This window comes from Porites lutea, chromosome 3 (assembly GCF_958299795.1).
Source record: "Porites lutea chromosome 3, jaPorLute2.1, whole genome shotgun sequence".
Taxonomy (NCBI): Eukaryota; Metazoa; Cnidaria; class Anthozoa; order Scleractinia; family Poritidae; genus Porites; species Porites lutea.
The window spans coordinates 13,347,915-13,370,622 of NC_133203.1; the positions used below are offsets into that span (position 1 = coordinate 13,347,915).

The 22,708-nt window shown below is 38.8% G+C and overlaps 1 protein-coding gene across 1 annotated transcript in view; it reads right to left on the bottom strand.

The window, feature by feature from the left end:
* Nucleotides 1-19,024, bottom strand: part of LOC140931586 (furin-like) — a 27,223-nt gene extending 8,199 nt beyond the window's left edge. The window contains exons 1-11 of the mRNA XM_073381388.1: nt 18,857-19,024; nt 14,051-14,149; nt 13,221-13,319; nt 9,046-9,174; nt 8,783-8,856; nt 8,332-8,420; nt 6,021-6,196; nt 5,225-5,443; nt 3,909-4,009; nt 1,846-1,949; nt 2-125 (exon numbers count right to left, since the gene is read on the bottom strand). Coding sequence (XP_073237489.1) covers nt 2-125; nt 1,846-1,949; nt 3,909-4,009; nt 5,225-5,443; nt 6,021-6,196; nt 8,332-8,420; nt 8,783-8,856; nt 9,046-9,174; nt 13,221-13,319; nt 14,051-14,149; nt 18,857-19,024 — 1,382 coding nt within the window. The remainder of the gene's footprint in view (nt 1; nt 126-1,845; nt 1,950-3,908; nt 4,010-5,224; nt 5,444-6,020; nt 6,197-8,331; nt 8,421-8,782; nt 8,857-9,045; nt 9,175-13,220; nt 13,320-14,050; nt 14,150-18,856) is intronic.
* Nucleotides 19,025-22,708: the final 3,684 nt, after the last annotated feature.

Genomic DNA, 22,708 nt, shown 5'->3' on the forward strand with positions numbered 1-22,708 from the left:
CTTGTCGTAGATGCCTAGGTATTTTTGCACTTCACAATGCTTTTGTTTCGGTACATTCTTCCACTTCCTTGCAAAATTGACCATTTGAAGTGCGTCCATTAGCCCAAATCCCAAATAATTGCTAACTACAAAGTAATAGAAAATAAAAGAGATACATCTTAAATAACTAAAATGAACGTAAAACGAAAAAGGAAAGCTTTTCATATGACAAGCAATCCTCAAGGCTGAATGGGTCACTCCGGTTTTGCTGCATCTAACGTCAGGATTATCATTAAGGACTGTACATGTTCTCACAGAAACAGTCTTCCCGTGAAACATTTCACTTTTAAGTTGGCTCGATGGGGTTTTTCAGTGTCAATACCTTGAGCATAATTATAAACTACGTCGCCATTAACAATGATTTGAAAAACTTACAAACACAGCTGTATTACATAGAGATGATAATTTATCATGATCAAGGTTACAATGACATCGGAGATGTCATAGCAACGAAATTACCTATTTTACTTGCAGCCGTATTTCTTGGCACTGGGAACTTTTCTTCCAAAATTGTTCAAGGGAGCTTTTTCCTCCAATGGCCGCCTCGATGTTCGAAATTTATCAGAGCGTTATCAAGATATTGTGGGATGAAGTTTTTATGAACACAAATAAGTTAAAACTTGGACAATCTTGAGGTCGACCGTTATCGGTAAAAAACGACGGAAGCGCTTTTGAAATGCAATCTCATCTGATAGTAGTTTCAATCTTTTTAAAAACGCGACGTCTGTCATTCCTAAACAATGGCTAGAACAACATAACTACTCCGACGTCCAATCAGCGCTTATGACAGGATTCCTGATTTTACGTCAACAGTATGGAATTTCTGTGGCTGAGTCGCAGACGTTCCTCCTCGCGAAACGTCCCCCAGCGGCGATGAGCGAGGAGAAACAGCTGTTTTCGCAGGCTATATTGTCTCCAAGTTTCATATTTTCGTGGACAACAATACCTAACATTTCTGTATATTTTAAATGCATTGTTAGTTACTGCTGTTCGCGTGAACATACAACCTATAATTAAAAAGTGTATTGGTCACCTGTTATCAAAGTTTTTGCATGAAAAAAGCGGAGTAAAGTATATAGAGAGAAAGAGCTAGCCTCTTAATTTTCTTTTATATAGCGAAGTTATTGGGCGAGAAGAATTCACCCTTACTTCAGGCAATAGCTAGTTCGGTATTCTTAAAGTCCTTAATTCTTGTCTTAAATTTTGCGGGCAAGAGACGAAAGCTTCGCCAGGTACACCTAAGAGCTTCAAAAAAATAAACAAGATTGCTGGAGGATTGTTTCTGACTAGTTTGCAGTTTGAAGCTTCTGATTTCTTGTATGATTTTTTAATTAAAATTAATAGAATTCCTTAAATGTTAAAAGTGCTTTGTTGCTGTCAAAATCCAACGCTTTATCAAACGTGGGAAAGTCCCGAAAGCGTTTCGTTTCCTCTAAAAATAAGGCCATATGATATTGATCACTTAACAACTTTACTAGATCGGGAACATCTTACAAACAGACGGAATCAAAAAAGGACTGAAAAATGGTATTCTATAACTTTGTCTTGATGAATAAAAAAAAATCCCTCCTTCGTTCAATTCAATCTACCATGAAACGAGAAAATCCTTAGATCCACCAAAAGGTAAAAATTACATTTGAACCGTTAGCTTTTCTTTGTTGTTAAGGCCAACTAGAAGAAAATAGTTTCTTTACGGATTCTTAAGGACATAAAAAAGAACAAAAGGATGTTGTGTTATTAAGAAACGCGGCAAACAGTCAGCCACATTCAATAATAAATTTGTTAACGCTTTTTGTTTCCTCTAACCTTTCAGCCCAGCGCCATTTTCAACCATATCAGGCGGATTCCTTCCAGCGAACCTTGAACTTCTAACAATGATGTGTTGAACGTCCCGCCACGACAAATTTTTACTAAAAAAAAAAATCACTGCTTTTACTAAGGGCGCATACATACTTGCGTTATTTTTCTTAGTACATTTTCCATTGTTGCTCCGTATCTAATAGCATTATGATCCTAATAATTTTACCTTGAAAGAATCCTGTGAAAGACAGAATCCACTTCATTATAAGGGCGTCCGGTGCGGATGTGTCTCGCCGAGCTTTAGTTCAACTCACACGCATGAAAACCAAGGGCTACTTATTTAAACGGAGTTAAGGAAGAGATCTGGAGGTCCAATGATGTCTTAAACCGCGGCCTACGTTAGGCTTCGTTTAAATAACCGACCCTAAATGCTCTGGTTTTCTCATCAATCACTGCATGCAGTGTATCTTAAGCTGGAAATATCAAGACCCACCCACACTGCTCCATAAAGATATGACTTCATCTATAGTTAGCCTACTTAACGCATTTCCGCTTGTAAATAAGCGGTGTCCCTATTTGTGTGACTAGTATAGTAGTCCTTTTTGGAGCTACAATCTACATCCAAATGATACATTGCGGATACAGGGTCAGTGATATCATCATAAATACCAACAGGATTAAAATAAACAATAGACAACGTTGTGAACAGGTCCTCTCGCTGGAATTTGTAAATATATTTACTCGAAATTGAGGCTAAGGCCCAGTTTATTGTCAAGGATCACCTGCCTGGCCAAGCTACCCTGGGCGAGCCCGCCCAGGCGGGTCACTCTTTTGTGATATTAGGGTCATCACCCTCGCAGCCGCGCCAACTATTCTCCATATAAAAACCTTGGCTCACCAAGCCGGGTCAACTCAATCAAGGTGAGACAGTCAGAGCATGCGCGAGCGCTGTTCGTTCGAGCAAGGGAATCAACCTTTTTTCTCGTATAAAGGTTCGCTAACGTTGACTCGGCTTGGAGGGTGACCCTTCTACTTGGGCTGGTTTTCGCCATATAAACATGTAAACATGCGTCTTTGCTGCTTTTATTCAGGGTCAATGTTTTATTCGACACTGGATTGTTGGGCCCTGGTTCAGATGCCATACCTCATATGACCCGAATGGAATTTGAATTTAGTCAGAGTCAAATTAATTTAGGCCGGCTGAATTGATTCAGACGCCGTAGTTCACATGAACTTCATTCACTGAATTCAGTTCCCTGTTCACTAAAACGGGGAAAAAGAAGCAGGGAACAAACACAGGGAACGGGAAAATGAAAAGTGGGAATAAATTGCGGGAATTGTAAATGAAGTTACTGATAGGGCTAGGGTTCACATTAGGATTTGTTCCAATTTTTAATTTCCCCGTTCCTTCCCCATACTCGTTCCCCACTCCCCGTTCCCCATATTAGTAACATTCAATTCAGTTCGGCTCATGTGAAGTGGGGCGTCTGAATCGGGTCTAATTAGGGAGCTTGAGCAGCCACGACGAAGATGGCAGTAAGGACGTCAAAAAGATAGGCCACTTCCGAGTTCCAAGAACCCTCACTTTCAAAATGAGGCTAGGTGCACAACCTTTCTGATTTTCAACGATTTCCATATCAAAGGCTGAGCACCTACCCTCGTTTAGAAACAGAAACCCGGGGGAACGCGGAAATGGCTTATTATGAGCAAGACAACTCTGCTCGTGCATCACGCTTAGCTTTTTGTTACATTTTTTTCACTTCCACAGCATGTCCACTGAGTGACTTCCTACTTTAGGTGACGGTTTTATGGAAGACATGAATACTTTGGAACTTTCATTCCTATTTTGAAGTTGAATATAGCGTTTTAGAGTTCAGCTCCAAGAAAGTTCCCATACATTTGACAAATTGAGAGAGGCTAAATAACCGCGATGAAATTTTATAAAAAGAACACAATTATTTTTTTAGTGACGTTTTAAATGCCGTTGTCCTCATGGTTGCTTAAGCTTCCTATTACCGGTTGTTATCTTTGCTACTTTTGAAGTAATCCGTTTATACACTTAGTCGTACTTGGCCTCAAGGGCGAGTGCGATCAATCCTGACGCCATTGCATTCGCGGCAGAGCTTCCACCAAAATAGTATTCACATTTCCCATCCTGACCAGCGGTAACCTGCAAAGAATTGTTAATAACAACGAAATGCGATTAATACCTCTTGTTAGCCGACTTTGAGATCCGTACAGTGACTCAAGGACCGAGTTTTCTTTTTTTTCTTTTTTTTTTTATCGATAGAAAAAAAAAAGACTTTGAGATCCGTACAGTGACTCAAGGACCGAGTTTTCTTTTTTTCTTTTTTTTATCGATTTATGGCCCAAGCGGGAAGCACGCAGGCCATAAATCGATAGAAAAAAAAAAAAAAAGACGGTCCGTAATTTACAGTAGGGGCCAAAAAAACAAGCCTTACAACACGAGATATAATAAATATCTTATTACTAACGCTTAGTAATAAGATATCTATTTTATCGCGACCTGTTCCGGGTACTGGATAGAAAGTGCAGGTCAAGCGATTTGGCAGTCATTTGACAGGCATCAGAAAGTGAAAGTTTTCATTGGCTCAAGAAAACAAAATCACACTGAGCTGAAAGCTTTGAAAGTAAATCAAAATGCAAAAGCGTCAGGTTGAAAAAATTTAGTCAGTCAAAACTAAGAACACCGTAAGTTTTAGCTACCTTATGTGACGTTGGAGTCTTTTGAAAACTAAACACTGTGTCTGGCTCGAAATTGCTTCCATCTTTCCTTCGTTGGTCTTTGAGAAAAAAAAAAGCTACAGGGGCCCGTTTCTCGAAAGTCCCGGTAACGAAATATAAAGTATAAGGGCGCGGATCCTGGCTAACAAACTACTCCATTTTGTTTTATTAACTGATGGTTTTATCATGTTAGATGCAAAACTAGTGAAACCTCTATCCTGCATGTTGTCAAGATCAGGTGCAGGCACGTTTGCTAGTCGAAGGAACCGCCCGTTTTTCTCTAGCAAAACATCTCGGATCTCTGCCAGTCCAGTGTCGTCCTCTAACTGTGTCTTGCGATTTTTGACCAGACTGGAATTCTCTTCTTTGGTAAAATTACGATTCAGTTTCTTCGTCCGCTTCGCTCTCAAATAAACGCGTATTAGCATTTGGATAACCGAAGTTAACACCCTAGACCATAGGGTTTACAGACGTTATTACTTTCCATCTTATTTTCGAGATAAACAGATTTCGAACTGCAAAATAAGTATTAGCTTTTGACATTCTACAGACAGTAGTTCTGCCATACGTCAAAGAGTTGTGTTTGTCCCTTAATCCTTAAGGAACTTGGAGTATTTTCAAGATTGAAATCCTGACTTACCACGGGGTTTTTATCTCCAAATGAGTCTCTGCTATAAGCAACCGCCATTATGCCAGGGCAGCGTTCTCCATAATAAGGCACTGATCCATCTCTATTAACACTCGATATAGCAATAGTATAAATACTGTTGACATAACCATTGTATGCACAGCTGTCTTTTGCTAATATTCCACCGTTACCAGCCGCAAACACAAATATAGATCCTCTTTTTTTACGTCCCTAGAGAATAATGCACATTTATCGGCGGTAAATACCATAGTGATGTCACTTTATTGTAAAACGCTCGACCGCAACACAAGCGTATTACTCAAAACATGCACGTAAAGAAGTGAAAAGATTGTGTTAAAGTTTAAAGTAACTTAAGTTCAGTATAATTTGTAGAGGTTAAGCACCAGGTTTGAGGCAACGACGACAAATGGCGGAGATAGATACGTGATAAACTGAATTTTCTTTGTTAATTTTTCACCTTCGCCGTTTGTCGTTTGCCATGAAGAGTTGACTTAAAACGTCAGTAAAATCTTATTTATTTATTTATTTATTTATTGTTAGCTGTCGCATTCATAAGGGATCGTACAACTGTGTGCTTCAATACAACGTTTCCCATAAAAGGACTGTTAAGAAAAGAAAACCGACTTTCTATGAATACTGTAAACTGAGATATATTAATACGTCGAGCTTTAGGACGAGACGCAGTGATTCTCGATGGCAAACGGAAAGCAACCGCTTGCCGTTTGCCGTAAACGTGGAGCTTAAAAGCTCTCTATCATAAGACGAACAAAGCATAGTGTCATCTTGCCTCTTTCGCTCCTTCCTCAAGTGTGGCTTGAGTTGCCCTGCCTGGTCCTTTTACTAGAAAACCTCTATCATCAGGCCCCCAGCTGTTGGAGTATATATCAATGTAGTCGCGGTTAAACATTAGAGCCTTTGCTTCCGTCATATCAGTTGCCATTTGGTCTTTGAATAAGCGAATTCCTGGAAGCATTTAAATAAAGTTCCAAGTTTGTTTTAGGACTAGATTGATCGGGGAAACTTTGTATGAGAGATGTGGTCGTTCACGTTAAGAGCTAAAAGGAACTTCTTCATTGGAATTAAGACTGTCATTATGGCGCAAACTTATTGAAATAAATCAAATATTAACCAACAATGCAGAGTAGTTGTCAACTTAAAACAAGAAAATCTTAAGTCGCTGTTTTACAACTAGGCTAATTGCGAAACCTCATTAGATATGAAGGAAAATATATAATTTTTTAGCATATTTCTCATAAAAATCAAACTCAGTTTCACGGGAAAGCTTTGTTCGGAACTCTGAAATCAACCTTTTTATTGCAGTATTGAATTGAAAACAATTTAGTTTCTAACGGATGGAAACGGTTTTGTTGTCATAATTTTCTTGTCAACTATCATTACGATTTCCGTAGCGTCGGCTGCATACCAACAATTCATGTTTCTATACTGAAACTAATCCAACCGACCTTTTGACCGAAATCATTATAGAACGTTCGAAGACAATATTATAAAATCTAGGCGAACTCGGGCAAAACCGTAATAATTTAGGTCTTTCCAGCATCTATAACACAATCAGAGGTAATTCACATTTACCCATAGATCAAGCCGTGTTCTGTTGATTTAGAATCCAACGACGCGACAGCAACGAGAACGCCGCTTAAAAGTGAATTTGCGTTTTTTCAGTCTCAGTATCGCGATTATACCTTCTTACTTACTTTGTCAAATGTACGCGAACTCTCCTGACTTTAAATTCCAAGGGACTATATTCAAGTTCAGAGAGCGAAATAAAATTTCGTCGTTGCTTTTTTAAGGTGATATTACACGAGACGATTCGCAACGACGATTCTTTAGCGCAACACAGCGTTGAGCAACATTGTTGCAACATTGATTCGAATAGTTACAACAAGTCATTGTCCCAACATTGCAACGCTCTGTTGCGCTAAAAATCGTCGTTGTTAATCGTCCCGTGTAAGATCACCATTACGTTCTCAAAAAAAACGCGAAATTTGGCATTTTCACGTCCTAGTCGTGCAAAAACGGCAAAGAAATGTACAAAAAAGCGTGATGCACGTGCAAAGTTGTTGTTTTGCTTATTAAGGGTGCGTTTCTTTGCTATCCGAAAACGGATCTTTCGTTTCTTGACTAAAATCCAAAAACGGGTTATTGATCCAAATGATCCTCAACGGAGGTGGATTCTTTGGATCATATCCAAAACCGGATACCTTGGATACATGATCCGAAGCGTTTATCTACTACGGATCCGAAAAGAGTGAATAATGCCAGAGGTAACTCGAAACAATTTTAGAACATACATCAGCTGTTTGACAACACTGCTCATCTTTACGACCATTTTTTAACCCGACGCATGAATTAAACGATCCATTTTATCCGTTTTATCGGAGTGGTAAAATCGCAATTCAAACAGAAACTGCATTGTTCTAGTTCACAAGGACAAAACTACTACACAACTTCGGCGGTGTGTCTTGTAAGACTGGACTTTTCCAGTACATATCTTATTGCAAGATTCAACTTCATTTGCCCCGTCTAAACCAGCATCCTTGAGCTAATCGTCAGAATACAATGAAAGATCAGCAAGCTTGCCACATCGTTAGCAACCGTAGATACTGTGGGTCGTTTCTATGGAAATGAATAAAAAATAATCCTTTTTTGGATACATCGTTTCTTTTGTTGACGAAAAATCCTAATGATCCGGATTTTTTATCCTTTTTAAACCTATTGTTTTTTTAGACGTTCTCTTTGCCGTCGCGTCCTTGAACCTTAAAGTCCCTGTTTTCAGACAGAGGGGGGCACGATAGAAGAAAAAAAATTATATCAACTGCTCGCACGCACTTGAATAAGCAAAAATGTGGACTGTTTTGCAGTCTAATACTTTTTAGTGCTCTTTTCAGCGGGTGTAGATCGAGTTATGCAGAACGTCGTTGGAAATCACAAGCAGACTAAAGGAGTGTGTTTGGTCAGATAGGCCATGTTCTATCTTTTCACCACGGTGGCTGCTCTCAATACGATAGACCAGCATAAACGTGTTTTATTACTGTGACAGAGGCCATGGAAAAGTAAGAGAACGAAATTTTATGTCTTACCTCCTATCCTTGCGTTGTAAGCCAAGCCAACGCCGCAAAATCCATTATCTCCTTTCGCAGCAATTATCCCGGCACACTTTGAGCCATGCCTAACGGTTAAAACAAATCAGTAGGGTTAAACATGTCCCAAGTCATGTGCAGATTGAGTTTAAGCCCACACGAAAAGAGGTACACTTTGGTTTCTCAAGACAATTGTTCAAGAGAGTGTTATAAACTAACCCCAGAGGATGTCAGTATTAGCGGTAAACTCATACCGCGAGTCCACAGAGGTACAATGTGATGGTTATAACCTCCGCTTGAATTATGCTAATGAAAAAAGTAGGGACTGGCAAAATATGGCTTTTAAAAAACGCTGGAAAATATATTGGTAGAGGTAGTCTAGCCACATCCACAGTCCTTATTCCCTTGCAAGGCGAGTAGTTCATCCGGGAACCTAGAACTACTAACTTACCCAGACATAACGTAACTACTACTCGGTTCAGGATGCGAATCGCCATCAACGAAATCCTTACTGGCTTTTTTATCCTATGAAAAGCAGAAGGTATTAGTGAACTAGCTAAGGAGTGTATAACTAAAGATTTTTTTTCTTTTCTTTTCTTTTCTGTAATACACACAAACACATATTGAATACACAAACAGAGCTTGGTTAGTCTTTCGCACACATACATGCAAAAGCAACTGCAAGCTACAGCGCAGGTTTTTACTGACACTCACGTAATTCTCGCGCAGCTCTGGGTGGTTCGTGTTTAGCCCTTCGTCGACCACGGCCACAACTATTCCAGCTCCGGTATAATTCATTGCCCAGACCTCTTTAATATTGTAGTTATTCTCTGTAGTTGCATTCTGACAAGTTCATACAAAAAATGCATGGCTCTATTAATTCATTAGACCACAATTCACTGGTTTGAGTCAACCTCTTTTCTAGAACCTTTTGGTCAACTTTATTTATTTATTTATTTATTTATTTATTTATCTATTTATTTATTTATTCACCAGGTTTGCAAATTTTGGCAGATTCACTGCAACAGTGCACGACCTCAATTACTGCGGGCCGGAAACAGTATCTTCGCCCATTATAGATAGACCACACTAACGGGGTTTACGCGAACTCCTCTTCTCGAACAACAGTGTGAGTTCTTTACGTCCCCTTACAATTGATAAGGAAGGATGAAGGAGACAAGGCTTAACGTCACCTCTCAATGACGAGATCATCTGAACTGAGACAAGATCTTGAATCACAGTCAACCAGTAAAGACCCTGGTTGTTGGTCCGGGCGGGGTTTGACACCATGTCCTCCCGATTGGCTAACTGGCACTCTACAAACTGAGCTATCCGGGCAGAGATGTGGATTGAGCTATACAAAATCGAACATTAAGGGACAAGATCTTAAAAATGGTCACCTTATTGTCCTGGTGGATACACTTATCCAGTTCTTAAACGGCTTAAGTCTCAAGAGTGACTAACATCAATTTTCTCGAGTGAGGGGCTAAGGGACTGGTAAATATAACAAGGTTTCATTATAGAGAGGTTCTTTGTCATATATTTTACTAATATATAGATTTAGCCAGGGCTAAAAGCGAAGCTCCCGTCAATAAATTCATAGTTTAAATCAAACAATAAACTTGTAATCCACAGATCAGGGCACATTCATTTGACTTTTGAGGCAAAGGCTGAGTGATTTTAGAGAAAAATCAGAATTTGACCGTCCAAGAGTGAAACAAATTTTACATCGAGTTATTAAATAGTCTTATTTGTACACCGAAAAATAGCAATCATGTTCGATCACAGTGGATTAGGCCTGGAAAACAAATAGACCTATTGGTGTATTGTATTTGCATTAGCTGTAGCATCATAATGTGGCATTCACCAGTCTCTCCAACAATGCTCCGTTAGAGAGACTATGGATAATTGGACAACCCCGAAATATAATTTCAAGAAACACATGCGCCACGATAGTCCTTGGTGGCAGCCAATTTACACGTTGCATTCCTCTGTCTAAAAGAGAGGCCAAAATAAAAATCAGGCCGGATTTTTTGTGTTCGACAAGTTTAGTTTAATAGTAAATCTTGGCGACGAATCTTGTGGCGTGTAAACCAGCCTTTTAAACATACTTTTTCTCATCACGTCTCAGGTAAACAGTACACAGACCTCGGACAGAATTTGTTCTTTTTTGCCCTCTTTAAACCATGGATAATTATCCATGTTTAAACCTATAATTCTGCAGTTTTTCACAATTTTGCAAGAGAATTTGCACTCATTCAATATCCACGACGATCAAAGCACGCGCTTCCTTTGCACAACAAATTATAGCGTTGAATTATAAAACGTTTTCTGTTAGAAAAATCTGGTCTTATGTGATATGCAGGGTAATAATTATGGGCTTTTAATGAAAACGATAAAAAAAAATTCCCAAAATCACTTTTCGGCCAGCCGGACGGGTTCTCAAGTTTGCAGTGCGATTAATAGAGTTACCATTTACGCTTCAACATGATAGAGAAATTATTATGTTTAGGTTTTATTTCCCTTTATTAATTAAACTGTGTATGATTTTGTTATGTGTAATCTTTAAAAGCGAGTGATATTTACGCGCGGCGTTTTGAGTATTCCTGCATGCGATGTTTATGTTCGACTGGAAACAACCGGTGCAGCGATGAAAATTGCGAGAGGGACTACTAACAATCAATAAAATAAGTTTAATTCGGTGAAACATGTACAGAGACAATAATTTTCATTCACGAAGAGAAGTATTGAGGGTAAAGTGTCTCAGAAAATCATGAGTCAGGCAAGCATAAGCTTATTTATGTTTTAAGCCGGCTTCCCGGTGTTCGCTCTTTTTCAAGATAAACTCGAGGCAAGAAAATCGCTCAGAGCTTTCTGTTTACAGCCAAAATCATAACTAAATAATCTTCGGAACCTTTTCTTTGAATTTGCGGGTCAAAAAATGTCTAAAGGCTTTTTAAACCTGATACTATTGTAGGTTAGATCATTGCTCGTGTTTTAACTTAAGCAGCATAAACCATACGCTCGACTTCAGGAAACCGAAAAAACAACACATCAAAAACAATAATGGCTCAGGCTTACCAGTCGAGATGCTGCTTCTGAAGGTCATCAAGTGTTCCAGAATCGCTTGAGACTTTTCAACCCTCTTACGCCTCAAGCAAGGGCAAGTGAGTAAGCTCATTTTTGAAAACGATACTACGAAATCGGATTTCCAATGACTTTGACAAGCGGTGCATTTGTCAACAAAAAGCGCAATAAACAAACCAGCCACGAATTACAGAACAATCTTGATAGCAGCTGTATTTCATTTTGTACACCAAGTAGAAAAAGACAGTTTAAAACATCACAAGATGACACAAAACTCTCTCAGCTCCAGCTATCAGTAAGCAAGTTTCCAAACGCTGCATAAATTTTCCGCATAAACTCACCTGTCAAATTTTGACCAATCAGAACACAAAAATTGGACGTAGAGCGTGATCAACGCGTGACAGTGAGAAAAGTCAAAAGCGATTGCCTTCCCTGCATGTCAATGTAAAAACCGGTTGAATTTTCGTGTCCGAAATCAGTTCGAAATCAACATCTTAAAAGTGCGGCTCATGAAACACGACTTATTTCATATGCATTTTTAAAAAAATAAAACTTGAGCCTGCGATCATTTGAAAAGTAGCAACTTGTCAGCGGATACCTTCAAAATATTACTCGAACTCAGAGGGTCTATACCTGAGCCCGCGATACAGTCAGGCGATACTGGTCAGCAGAAACACTGCTTTGACAGCTGTCAATTAATCAAAATATCAGGTTGCAGGCTCCAAAACTAGCTAGAAAGAGTGAGATTAAACATTGGTATGCCTGTGGTGTGAACAGACGGAAGGTTGGGTGGTCGGTGTACGGTCACGTGATTGCCGAATTTTCTAGGATGGATAGATTTTCTATAAAGCTATGGGGCTTCGAATTGAGCCCATGATCAAATAAAATATCAGCGCAAAACTTTAAACACTACGTGACCTCAATAGATAGAAAAATGAGCCCGCGATCCACTCAGGTGATGATGGTCAGCGTATACTCTAGTTTGACAGCTGTCAATTAACCTTCATTAGAATGGCGAGTATTCGAATTAACAGACTACGAGTGTGGGTAGGACATTTCCGTCCGGCATGTAGTGGAAAATGCCAGATCGTGTACCTGAGCGAACCTGAGCCCTCGTTATTAGTATTCTGATAGTGGTCTGCACATGTCCCATTTTGACAGCTTTCAATTGACCTTAATTTGGCTTGCCAATGTAACTTTAAACGACTGTCAGCCAACTGACAGCCTTGCCCGGCGTAGTTTCGTTTTTATGTTGAATTGGTAAGTGTGACATATTATATCAGCTTATATATAGGGGCAAAACGACTGGTCTTTTATCTGAGCCCGCGAGACGGTCATGTGACAATTGTCAGCGAATGTCTGATTTTGACAGCTGTCAATCTAATCGTACTCATGCGGATGGCTTACATAACTAAGAGGCTAGTCAAGTTGTGCAAGCTATATTGTGATATTTGACATCGGCTTACATGAAGTGTGTGTACGGACGGGCGGGCGTACGCTACGTCATAACCAAATTTTCTCGGATGGATAGTTTACCAAATTTTCTTACCCATGGTGCTCCGCTATTACTGGGGTAAGGGAAATCATTCATTATACATGTACCGAGGACCTCATTATACAGAGGTTTGTTGCATGCTAATTTTTATTCTCATACTCAACTTGCTAATGACCAAAGCATGGTCCAAACGTCATTGTAAATTTTTACCATTTATTTTTACCTTAAATATTATTGTTTTAAAAAACCCTCGCTGAAAAGAGATCATAAGGCATTGCTGTAATGACTGATAACTTCTATAACTTACTATGTACCACTGCAAACCAATGCTTGGATCATTAAACTGCACATTGAGGTTAGAATATAACTGATAAGATTTTAAAGTCTGTTGCTTCAACCAGAGTACCTGAGAAAAGATTGAAAACAAAGAAATAATTGAGAAACAAACAAACAAAAAGAAAAGGAAAGAAAAAAAGAAAGAAAGAAAAAAACAGACACAAAAATAAAAAAGTGCCAAAGGGAAAAGAAAGAAAGAAAAAGTAAAAAAGGAAAGAAAAAAGAATATAGACATTCAGAAAGAGTCTGAGGAGAAACAATGACAATGAATAAAAGAATGAATGAACGAACGAACGAACGAACGAACGAACGAACGAACGAACGAACGAACGAACGAACGAACGAACAAACAGGCGAACAGATGAACTAAACAATGAATGAATGAATGAATGAATAAGAGAAAAAAGAAGGAAGGAAGAAAGGTAGGAAAGAAAGAACAAAGAAATGTGATCAAATGAGTAAGTGTAGCTTAAAATAACTACAAGTATGTGGACTATGTGTCTGTACAAAGTATTACAACTTTCAAGCCCTGGCAAACTGGGTGCAACATTGTTGGCCAACAACTCCCAACAGTTGTTGCATCCATTTGCAGGTAGCTGAAAGTTTGACTGGTTTCAAACTTTGAACAACAACTCCCAACAACATGCAACAGGGTGTGCAAATGGACGCAACATGTAACATCCAACAATGTTGGGAGCTGTTGGCAAACAATGTTGCATGAGATTAGTTTATTAGTGACAATATTAATAATGGTAACAACAAACCCATTGTTTAAGTTATACAAACTCATTTAATTCTAACCTGGTCTTCACTCAACAAGTTTTCACTCAAAGGACTGCTTGGTGTTGATGAATGCTCATGTACCACATCACAGCGGAAACTGAAATATGTAGAGACAACCTGAATGTAAAGACACAGAAATTAAGGTAATTGATTAAAATGTGTAAGGTTCTGTTAATGACTGGATTTTAAGGTAGTGTTGGTTCTAACTAAATTTTGAAAGATCATGAGAGGCAAAGATGGTTCAGTCACCTTTGCATTTTTGGTTACCGGGCCAGTGGCAATCAATTATCTGAGGTGGTTATCATTTCCATAATAGCCATTTTTGGCATGTTTTCTCTGCTTTAGACTGTCTGTTTATCTATATCATTAATAAAAAACCTCAAAACAAGAGACATACAAAAGAACATGAATTAATAACGCTTATTTTGAACTTTTTCTGTGGATGTAAGGAATTCAACAAAATTTATGGTGAAAAGGGGAAAAAAATTTTGCATACTCACATATGCATTAAATTAAAGTTATTTTTGTTTGTCTGTTTGTTTTTTTGTTAACTCATAACTAAAGTGAATTGCTATCATGCATTACAATTTACTAAACTGACTTGGAAAAAGGCAAGTTTACGTCGAAAGCACAAATATAAAACCAATATACTATCAAGGTGTCACAGAGGCAACCTTACATACAAGTCATGTATTCATCCCGCAATAGTACACGCAATATGCAGACTGTTGTCACTCTGAGTAGGTGTACAAGTAAGTTGCCAATTTCTTCATGTAAAGCATATTTCCCTACTTCGAAAACGCCTTATCACCATGTACGTTGTTGAAAACGAGAATAGACTTCCATTGATGGAAAATTTGGCCGCCAAATTTATTACACGTGTGCGTGACCACTCGCATTGTGTGACTAAAATCATACACTGTTGAAACGACGTTCACAGTTTTATGTTTTTCTGTATGATCATTGAGATCGAGCACTTACTGTCATGAAAGGCCATCTTGCTTTCAAGTGTAATTGTAGCCAAGGAGAGAGTCTCAAATCCACTGATAAGGCGGGAGGCGGGAATCCCTCGGTAGATTTGAACAAAAATTAAAGATGGCTATCCGTCTAATGATCAAGGTAATAGATTCTCGATTTAAGACTAAACGCTCGCTCTCGACCATCTAATCATGTCTAATTGGAAAAACAGAGGAGTACAGACAGCCTACTACTCGATATTTTGATCAAGAAGAAGCACACTGCAAGGTACAGAATCACTACTGAGTCGGTTTGCAGGAAAGCTTGCGTGAGTCGTACATGAACGTGGGGATTGGTACCCACAGCTAAAGAAACGAACGGGATTATGGGTCAAACAAAAATGGCGGGCGTTTTAACTTGCTATAGACAGACTCGGGGATTTAAATTTATACACTGACGAGGCAGCTAATTTAACAGAACAAGATATGCGATAGGATAGGAGTACTTTGCTTGTTGCAAACCAGAGAGGAGCAAAATGGTTTGTTCTGTTGCTGGATTTTCGATGTCGGTTTACTCCAGGGCGTTCTATTCGACAGTATTCATTATTGCATTTGGATGAGTGTTGGCTGGGCGTTTTGATGCTGACTGTCTCTGAACATGTAACACATGCTTTTATTGCTTTTTATGGCACAAGGGTGGTTCTTCGTCAAATTCTCCGAGAGTGTAATTTTCTTTGGCTCAAGATGGAAGCACTCACGTACAGTTGAGTTAATTATCCAGGGCACCTTATACAGAGCATTGAGATAGCCCAACCATGGAAATCGGTCAGTGTAAAATTAAGACTGCGGACTGCGGACTGCGGACTGCAGACTGCGGACCAGGGGTAAAGTGCAGACTGAGTGTAAAATGCAGACTGCAGACTGAGAGTAAAACGCAGGCTGGGTGCAAAATGCAGGATAAAAACTGTAGACATTTTTAAACATTTGTGCTCCTTCTTCTCCAAATCGGTGAAATAGCTAGCCGGTATCAGTTACACACTTCGCTTCCTTATCGAAGTGAATTGCACATTCGCCAGAAGTTTCAATGAAAATCCAAACAGCTTAAGTCTGCGTACCTTGATTTGCAATACTTTCAAAGAAGGTCATCCAAATTTCCTGCAGAATATCTTTCTTTGTTGTTGGAATGATTTACTCCTTTTTTATCGCCATAATTCTTCCTGTACAGTATTTTGGGTCAGCAGCTTTCATTTAAGCGTAAACTTCGTGGTGTTGTACCAGTTCACGGTCCCTGGTCACGTATATCGTAAACTTCGCATCTAAAGTTGAAGCGTGAAGTCTCTCAGACGGAAAAAAGGTTCAAGATTACGATTATGTTTTCGGGTCACCGACGACGTTCCAGAGAAGAAAGGAATGTATTTGTGCAAGCAGATGTCGTCAAGTAAGTGTTTGTTTACATGTATTGGGGGACATTTTTTGCCCTTAAACCCTTCAACGACTACAGTTTATGCTCGGTCTGCATTTTACCCCAGTCTGCGTTTTACTCTTAGTCTGCAGTCTGCATTTTACACTCAGTCTGCATTTTACCTCTGGTCCGCAGTCTGCAGTCCGCAGTCCGCAGTCTTCGTTTTACACTGACCGCCATGGAAATCCTTGAAATGTTTTTGAGGAAATAAAGTTTATAGACTGGATAGTATAAAGCACCATTTATAAGGTATGGCTCCTCCTGTCTTGTTAACAATATTTAAGTTTATTTATTTGCAGGTCTACTATTTAAAATCAGGTGAGGTCAGCTCTCTATATCTAATGGAATGTAGTAGACTAGATGTATATATTAAAATGCAGTGCTGTGTTATAGTTATTAAACTACAGGTTCTGTAAGATAAATATTTTGCCTTCCAAAGCTACTACTCTTACATGTAAGTATTAGTTTCCAATCCCAGTTATGGCCCCCAAATAATTTTGTCAAGGTATCTACTATCTGTTTCCCCATGCTGTGCCTTTAGCCTCTCAAGGTAAGCCCTCTTCCTCTGTCTGATTTATTCTAAGTCAGTAGCCTGCTTGCTTCCTGGTATAGCCAGGTCATTGTCTAAAAGCATGCATGCTGTATAGAAATTGGCCTTAAAATATGTAATTGATCTTAAATTGCCCATACACTGTAGTTCCATTAAATCACCTAGAATCTCCTTAAACCGAGAGTTGGCTGAAATCACCTTAAGTTGCACTTAATTGACTTAAATCGCCAAAGTATGGCTGCTTGATTTCCTAAAGTCACTTTTAATTGCATCAGGGCCTCTTCACATGAGCCCAGTTAACCAGGCTGGCCTGGTTTCCAAGGTCCCCTCTGACCTCTAAATCCTTCATAAAATTTTGAATGTGTATGAGAGGGCAGGCTGGCTCGGTTTTAAGATCTCGGTTTTGCCAACCGAGACCTTGGTAAGTGGGCTGGAAAATTTTGCCATATGAATAGGTCAGCCCAGTTACCAGGATGAAAGCATAATGAATTCTTCACAAAAGGGCCCTTCAGTTGGCATAATCTTGCTTTGCCTGATGTAATTTTCACCTCATAAGCATCCCATTTAACTGCAGTGATACAGCAAAAAGAGTGACCAAAACTATGATAAGCACTTGCATCTTTTCTCAAATTTAGCACTAGAACTTGTCCAGGCCTTTAATTGCCCGAAGTTATGGGACTAAATTATAGTAATTATAGTAAGAGAGCTATTGTGTTACATTTATTGTGTACTGTTTTCTTTTAGGCATAAAACTTTGTTGTGGTTTCTACATTGTGTAAATTAACTCTTCTATTTTCCTAAAGAACTGAAATTCAGTGTGCAGGTTTTGTCTTTGTGAAATATTCTTCGTAAGTTTTTCTACTGGATACCTATACTCTAATTATCACTTTCTTCTGGGGCCAGGAAGGATTACTTAAGTATTATTTAAATGAGAATAAAATGGGTCAAAGACAAAATAAGAGAAAAAGAAGGACAATTTTGCTGAATTAATAATGTGTGTTCCTTTTTTTTTTTTACATGTACATTTGCAATGGTAACATATTATTCATGTTCCAAGAAACTGAGTGCATGTGGCTTAAGAGAGTCAGCGCACATCCAGCTCTGCCTGTATTGTATTCTAGTCTGGGCTTTTACATGTAGAAGTTGGGGATTTCCTTGTTTATACTACTAAAGAAGAAATTTCTTCAGAGCAGTGGTATTTCAGCTTAATTTGAAATACCTACATGTGAAAATTACAAAACCTTTGTGTCTAGTAGTATAAACATTTAATAGCATGATTTGTATGTACTATTTGGCATAAAAACCACTTGTCATATTTCAAAATTGTCTCAAATTTCATTCGCCAAACGGCTCGTGAAATTACATATTGCAATTTTGAATTATCACTCGTGGTATTTATACCAAATATCACTACAAATCATGCTATTACCTACACTAATTTTAAAGTGTTTAGAATGCACTTTTGCCAGCCACTTTTAAAACCTGTTTTAGTAAACACCCTCGTATCTTTGCTTTAATGATTTGACAGGGAGTATAAAAAATTGCGCTTTTAGACAACCGGATTTACTATTTTGAGATGTCTAAGGTAGGTTAACTTTTGGGGAGGGGTTTGTGGAGAGGTTCCATGAATGGCCCACTCGGGGAAGATCTTTTCCAAATCAGCCCTCCATTTTGTTTACCCCCTTTTTTATTTAAATTCAAGACCCCTCCCCACCCCCCCTCAATTTCAGCGCTTAAATTAAATCAGTGTCGTGTATTCATTCCATGATAAATATGACGCAAATGATTAAACGCTAGGTGCAAGTAGTTAGTGAGCCTGCGATAGTTTTAAAACTTCACTAAAAGTTTTGACCTACCCGGCCTTCGTTTACAAAGCCATGCTTCTGTGCCAGTTTGTCAGCCTCTGCGGTATCTCCTTTTATTTGAACTAGCCATTTATTCGTGTAGATTTGGCTTTTGTCGTGACAAACTGTAAGAGCGAATTGTGCTGTTACAATTGTCCAAATCAGAGTTTTTGAAACCATCTTACCTTGAACGCGAAATGAGGGAATTACGAACATTTGCGGCCCACATCAGCGTGAACCATTTCGTTTATTTTATTTCCTGTTTTTCTGAAAATGAAACATAAGACGTGTCAGCAAAAAATCTGAACTGCCGCCCTGTCTCAAAGAAAAGAAAAAAGAGATGAAAATTAAAGAAAACAGGAAGTCGGCAAAACTAAAGAAATCTTTAAAATTCTTCGGTTTTTTGAGCCTCCCACTCACGTAGGAGGTCAATGAAACCCGCGCTAAGGTTAAAATAAATTGCCCCGACAACAACGTGCAGGGTCTTCAAATATAAAATCCAAATAATTCAGTATTCGTACCTCCTTTTCTTTAAACGTGTGACTTGCCGGATATGTTCTTAGTGCGACTGTCTTCTTCAGTTAAAGATTCTCGTAGGATTTAAGGCCGCTTACGTTTTTTTAAGCTGTGTAAACTTTAACAAACTCAATAAATACCATACTTGGGTCTTGAAATTAACACAAGTCAAAAGTAAATTATCAAGATTTTCTTGTGTTCAGTGGAAATCGCAAAAACTGTCCTTAATTACGCGAATCAGCGGTAATATGAAGTCGCCGATCAAATAACTAGGTGAAATAATAACAAATCACGTATAAAAAGCTGCTCATGCTGTATACACTTTTTTTGGTCCTCAAAGGTCATGCAAAAAATCACTTTCCTGTTTATCTAGCTGTATCTGTTGAAAAGTATGATTGCCCACAATGGTACGCAACAGAACCACGACTTTTTCAAATTAAAATCCCTTAATGCCTCTGCCACAATGGCGGTCGACCTTTTTGTGACTTGATTAAAATGTATGTGTCTTTCAAGATAGATAGCCTTAAAAACTTCTGCTATCTCAATGGCGAAGGTCTATCTATGACAGTCTGTACAAGGGATACATGGGAATGAAAGATCGTGCGCAAGTGGCCCTAAAACAAGAATACGTTGGGATAGGTAGTAATCTGTACAGCAAGAAAGACAATTTTCATATTCTGGTACTGAAAAGAAGGAACTTATATTGTTGTACTGAATATATTGTAAAATCTGTGAATCCTGACAATCTTGCAACGTGCTTTATTCGCGATCATGAACCTCCTCAATTCAGGGAGCTGATCGGAGGAGGTTGGCAAGGAACTGAAAGTCAGTAAGCGGCCCATCAAACTCTTGGATAGCTTCCTAAAACCGATCTTTGCACACTTTTGTGGCAGGAAAAGGGAGGCGGAGTGGTGATTTTAATTGGCGCCAAAATATATCTACCAGTACAAATGGGACGGAAAATTATAAAAAATTTTTTCTGTTTGTGTGTTCCCCTTTTTTTGTTCCTTTTGAGCCACTTAGCTGTAAGGAAACATTAAATTATTGGGTAACAGTGAACCACCAATGTAAAATTGACTTGTTGAAGACCGAGAAAATATTCATACGTGTTTTTGATCGTATTTGGAAAGCATCAAAATGTGTTTCAAGTCCCTGAACTGCGTAGTCTGCTACACAGCAGTTTTTAGTGCCATCACGGGGCGTTGCGTGACGACACTAAAAACGGCTGTGTAGCAGACTGAGCAGACTATGGCCGGCGGTGAAATTTAGAAAAGGGTGAAAAGATACTTCCTACTTCCTCTTTGGTCCTCAAAGGTCATGCAAAGCATCACTTTCCTGTTTATCTTTATCTGTTTTAAAATAATATTGCTCACAATAGTGCGCATCAGAGCCACGACTTTTTTAAAATTAATATCCCATAATGCCTCTGCCACAATGGCGGGCCATTTTTTTGTGACTTAATTAAAATGTATGTGTCTGTCATAAGAAATGAGGAAGTAAAGGCTGTTATAATTGCATTAATTTTTGTCTCATCAGCCTTTTCACATCACATATTCACAGTACGCATTATTCTAGTTTTGAAATATAAATCTGCGTCAAAGCGTTGAGCCTTCAACGCCCCTGATCCAGACTTGTACGGCAAAAGGTTGGCTAAAAGCCAGGTCAGTATGTTTTGACAGTTTCACCACGCAATATTTTTCAAACCCATTAATACTCCTCTTTTTTTTATGGTTAATCCCTGCATCTAGCAGTGTCGTCTATTCAATATTTATCATCAATACTGGGAATATCTCAATGACGAAGATCTATCCACGCCAGTCTGTACAAGGGATACATAGGAACAAGAGCCATAAGATTATGGCGGAAGTAGCACTATAAAAACAAGAATAATCAGAAAAAACAGTAATCTGTACAGCAAGAGAAGCAATTTTCATATTTTGGTACTGAAAAGAAGGAAGTTATAGTGTCGTATTAATAGATTGTAAGATCCGTAAATCCTGACAATCTTCACGATCACGAACCTCCTCAATTAAGGGAAGAGTTTTGGCAAGGAACCGAAACAGTAGCTGCCCATCAAACTCTTGGACATCTTGCTAGCTTGGACATCTTGCTAGAGGGGAGAGGTACAAAATAGGGAGGAGGGAGAAATCGGGGCGAAAATGTAGGGAGGAAGGAGAAAGGAGGCTCCTTAAAGTTTTCTCTTAGCCGTTGTTGGTTTTGTATAAGGTGCCATTTTCCTATAGTATTTTCTTCAGTCTAAGTAATTAAAAGCCGGTTGATATTGTGTAACAAAACTGAGGTAGTAGTATTTTACGTGGGCATTTGTTTCTCTGTAGAAGGGCTCTTTTCCTGTCGGCGAATTTGAACTCAGAGAGGTACTTTCTCACAATAGGGACAGGGTAGCCTCTTTCTATCAGGCGATTTTCGAAATTTTTGACATTTCCTCAAAAGTGGTTTGAGAGCTAGGGATTCAGTCCTTAGACGCCTGAGCGCTTCTTCTTTAATGAAGCATTTCTTCATGCCTTGTGGTTGACATGAGCACGTGAAAATCTTCTGTTGGCTCATGTACTCCTAGTTGGTTTATAATGTGTTGCACGTCTAGGATTGGTTCCTTGTTGAATCTAACTCCGGCCCTTTGTACAGTTTTGTGTCCGAGAAAGTGATCTCTGTTTCTGACTTCTCTGCTATGAATTTGATATGAAAGTTATTTGCCTTTTGCACGATTTTAGCTCTTTATTTTGTCTAGACTTATGTTCCATAGGGAAAACACATCGTCAATATATCTTTTCCAAAACAGCGGTTCAATTACCCTGGGTACCCAGAGACTTTTTATGCGCGGTTTCGATCTTGTTCGGTAAAGTCTTTATAATGACCCACGCGAAAAGCTTTTTTTAGCGTGTTTTTTCTTGCGGCTTCGCCTCTAGTGATCTAGTGATCTTCGCTCAAAGATCTGTAGGCCTGCAGCCGACACCGAAACATCCCGCTGCTCGCGAGAAAAATCCTCTGGTGACCAGGGTACGGTTCAATACAACTCTGTCTCAATATTTGGTTTTCTCTCTCAGTCTTATTGGTTTTGTTTTCTTTGTTTTATTTTTGAATGACCCAACTTAATGTGCGTAGCGTGACCATTTTGACAAGTACGATATGGTCTCAAAAACTTCGTATAAAATATCGTCTTTGGGGTTTTTATTTCTTATCTGCTACATCCATTCCACTATCTCGTCTCAGGTATGTGAAGAAGGAATTACTTTTCTAACTATCCTTGGCTATCCTCTTTGTTTCTTTGTTTATCTATAAAAGTTGACGATTAGATTTCTAAGGATAGGCACCAGTACAGAATAAAATTTC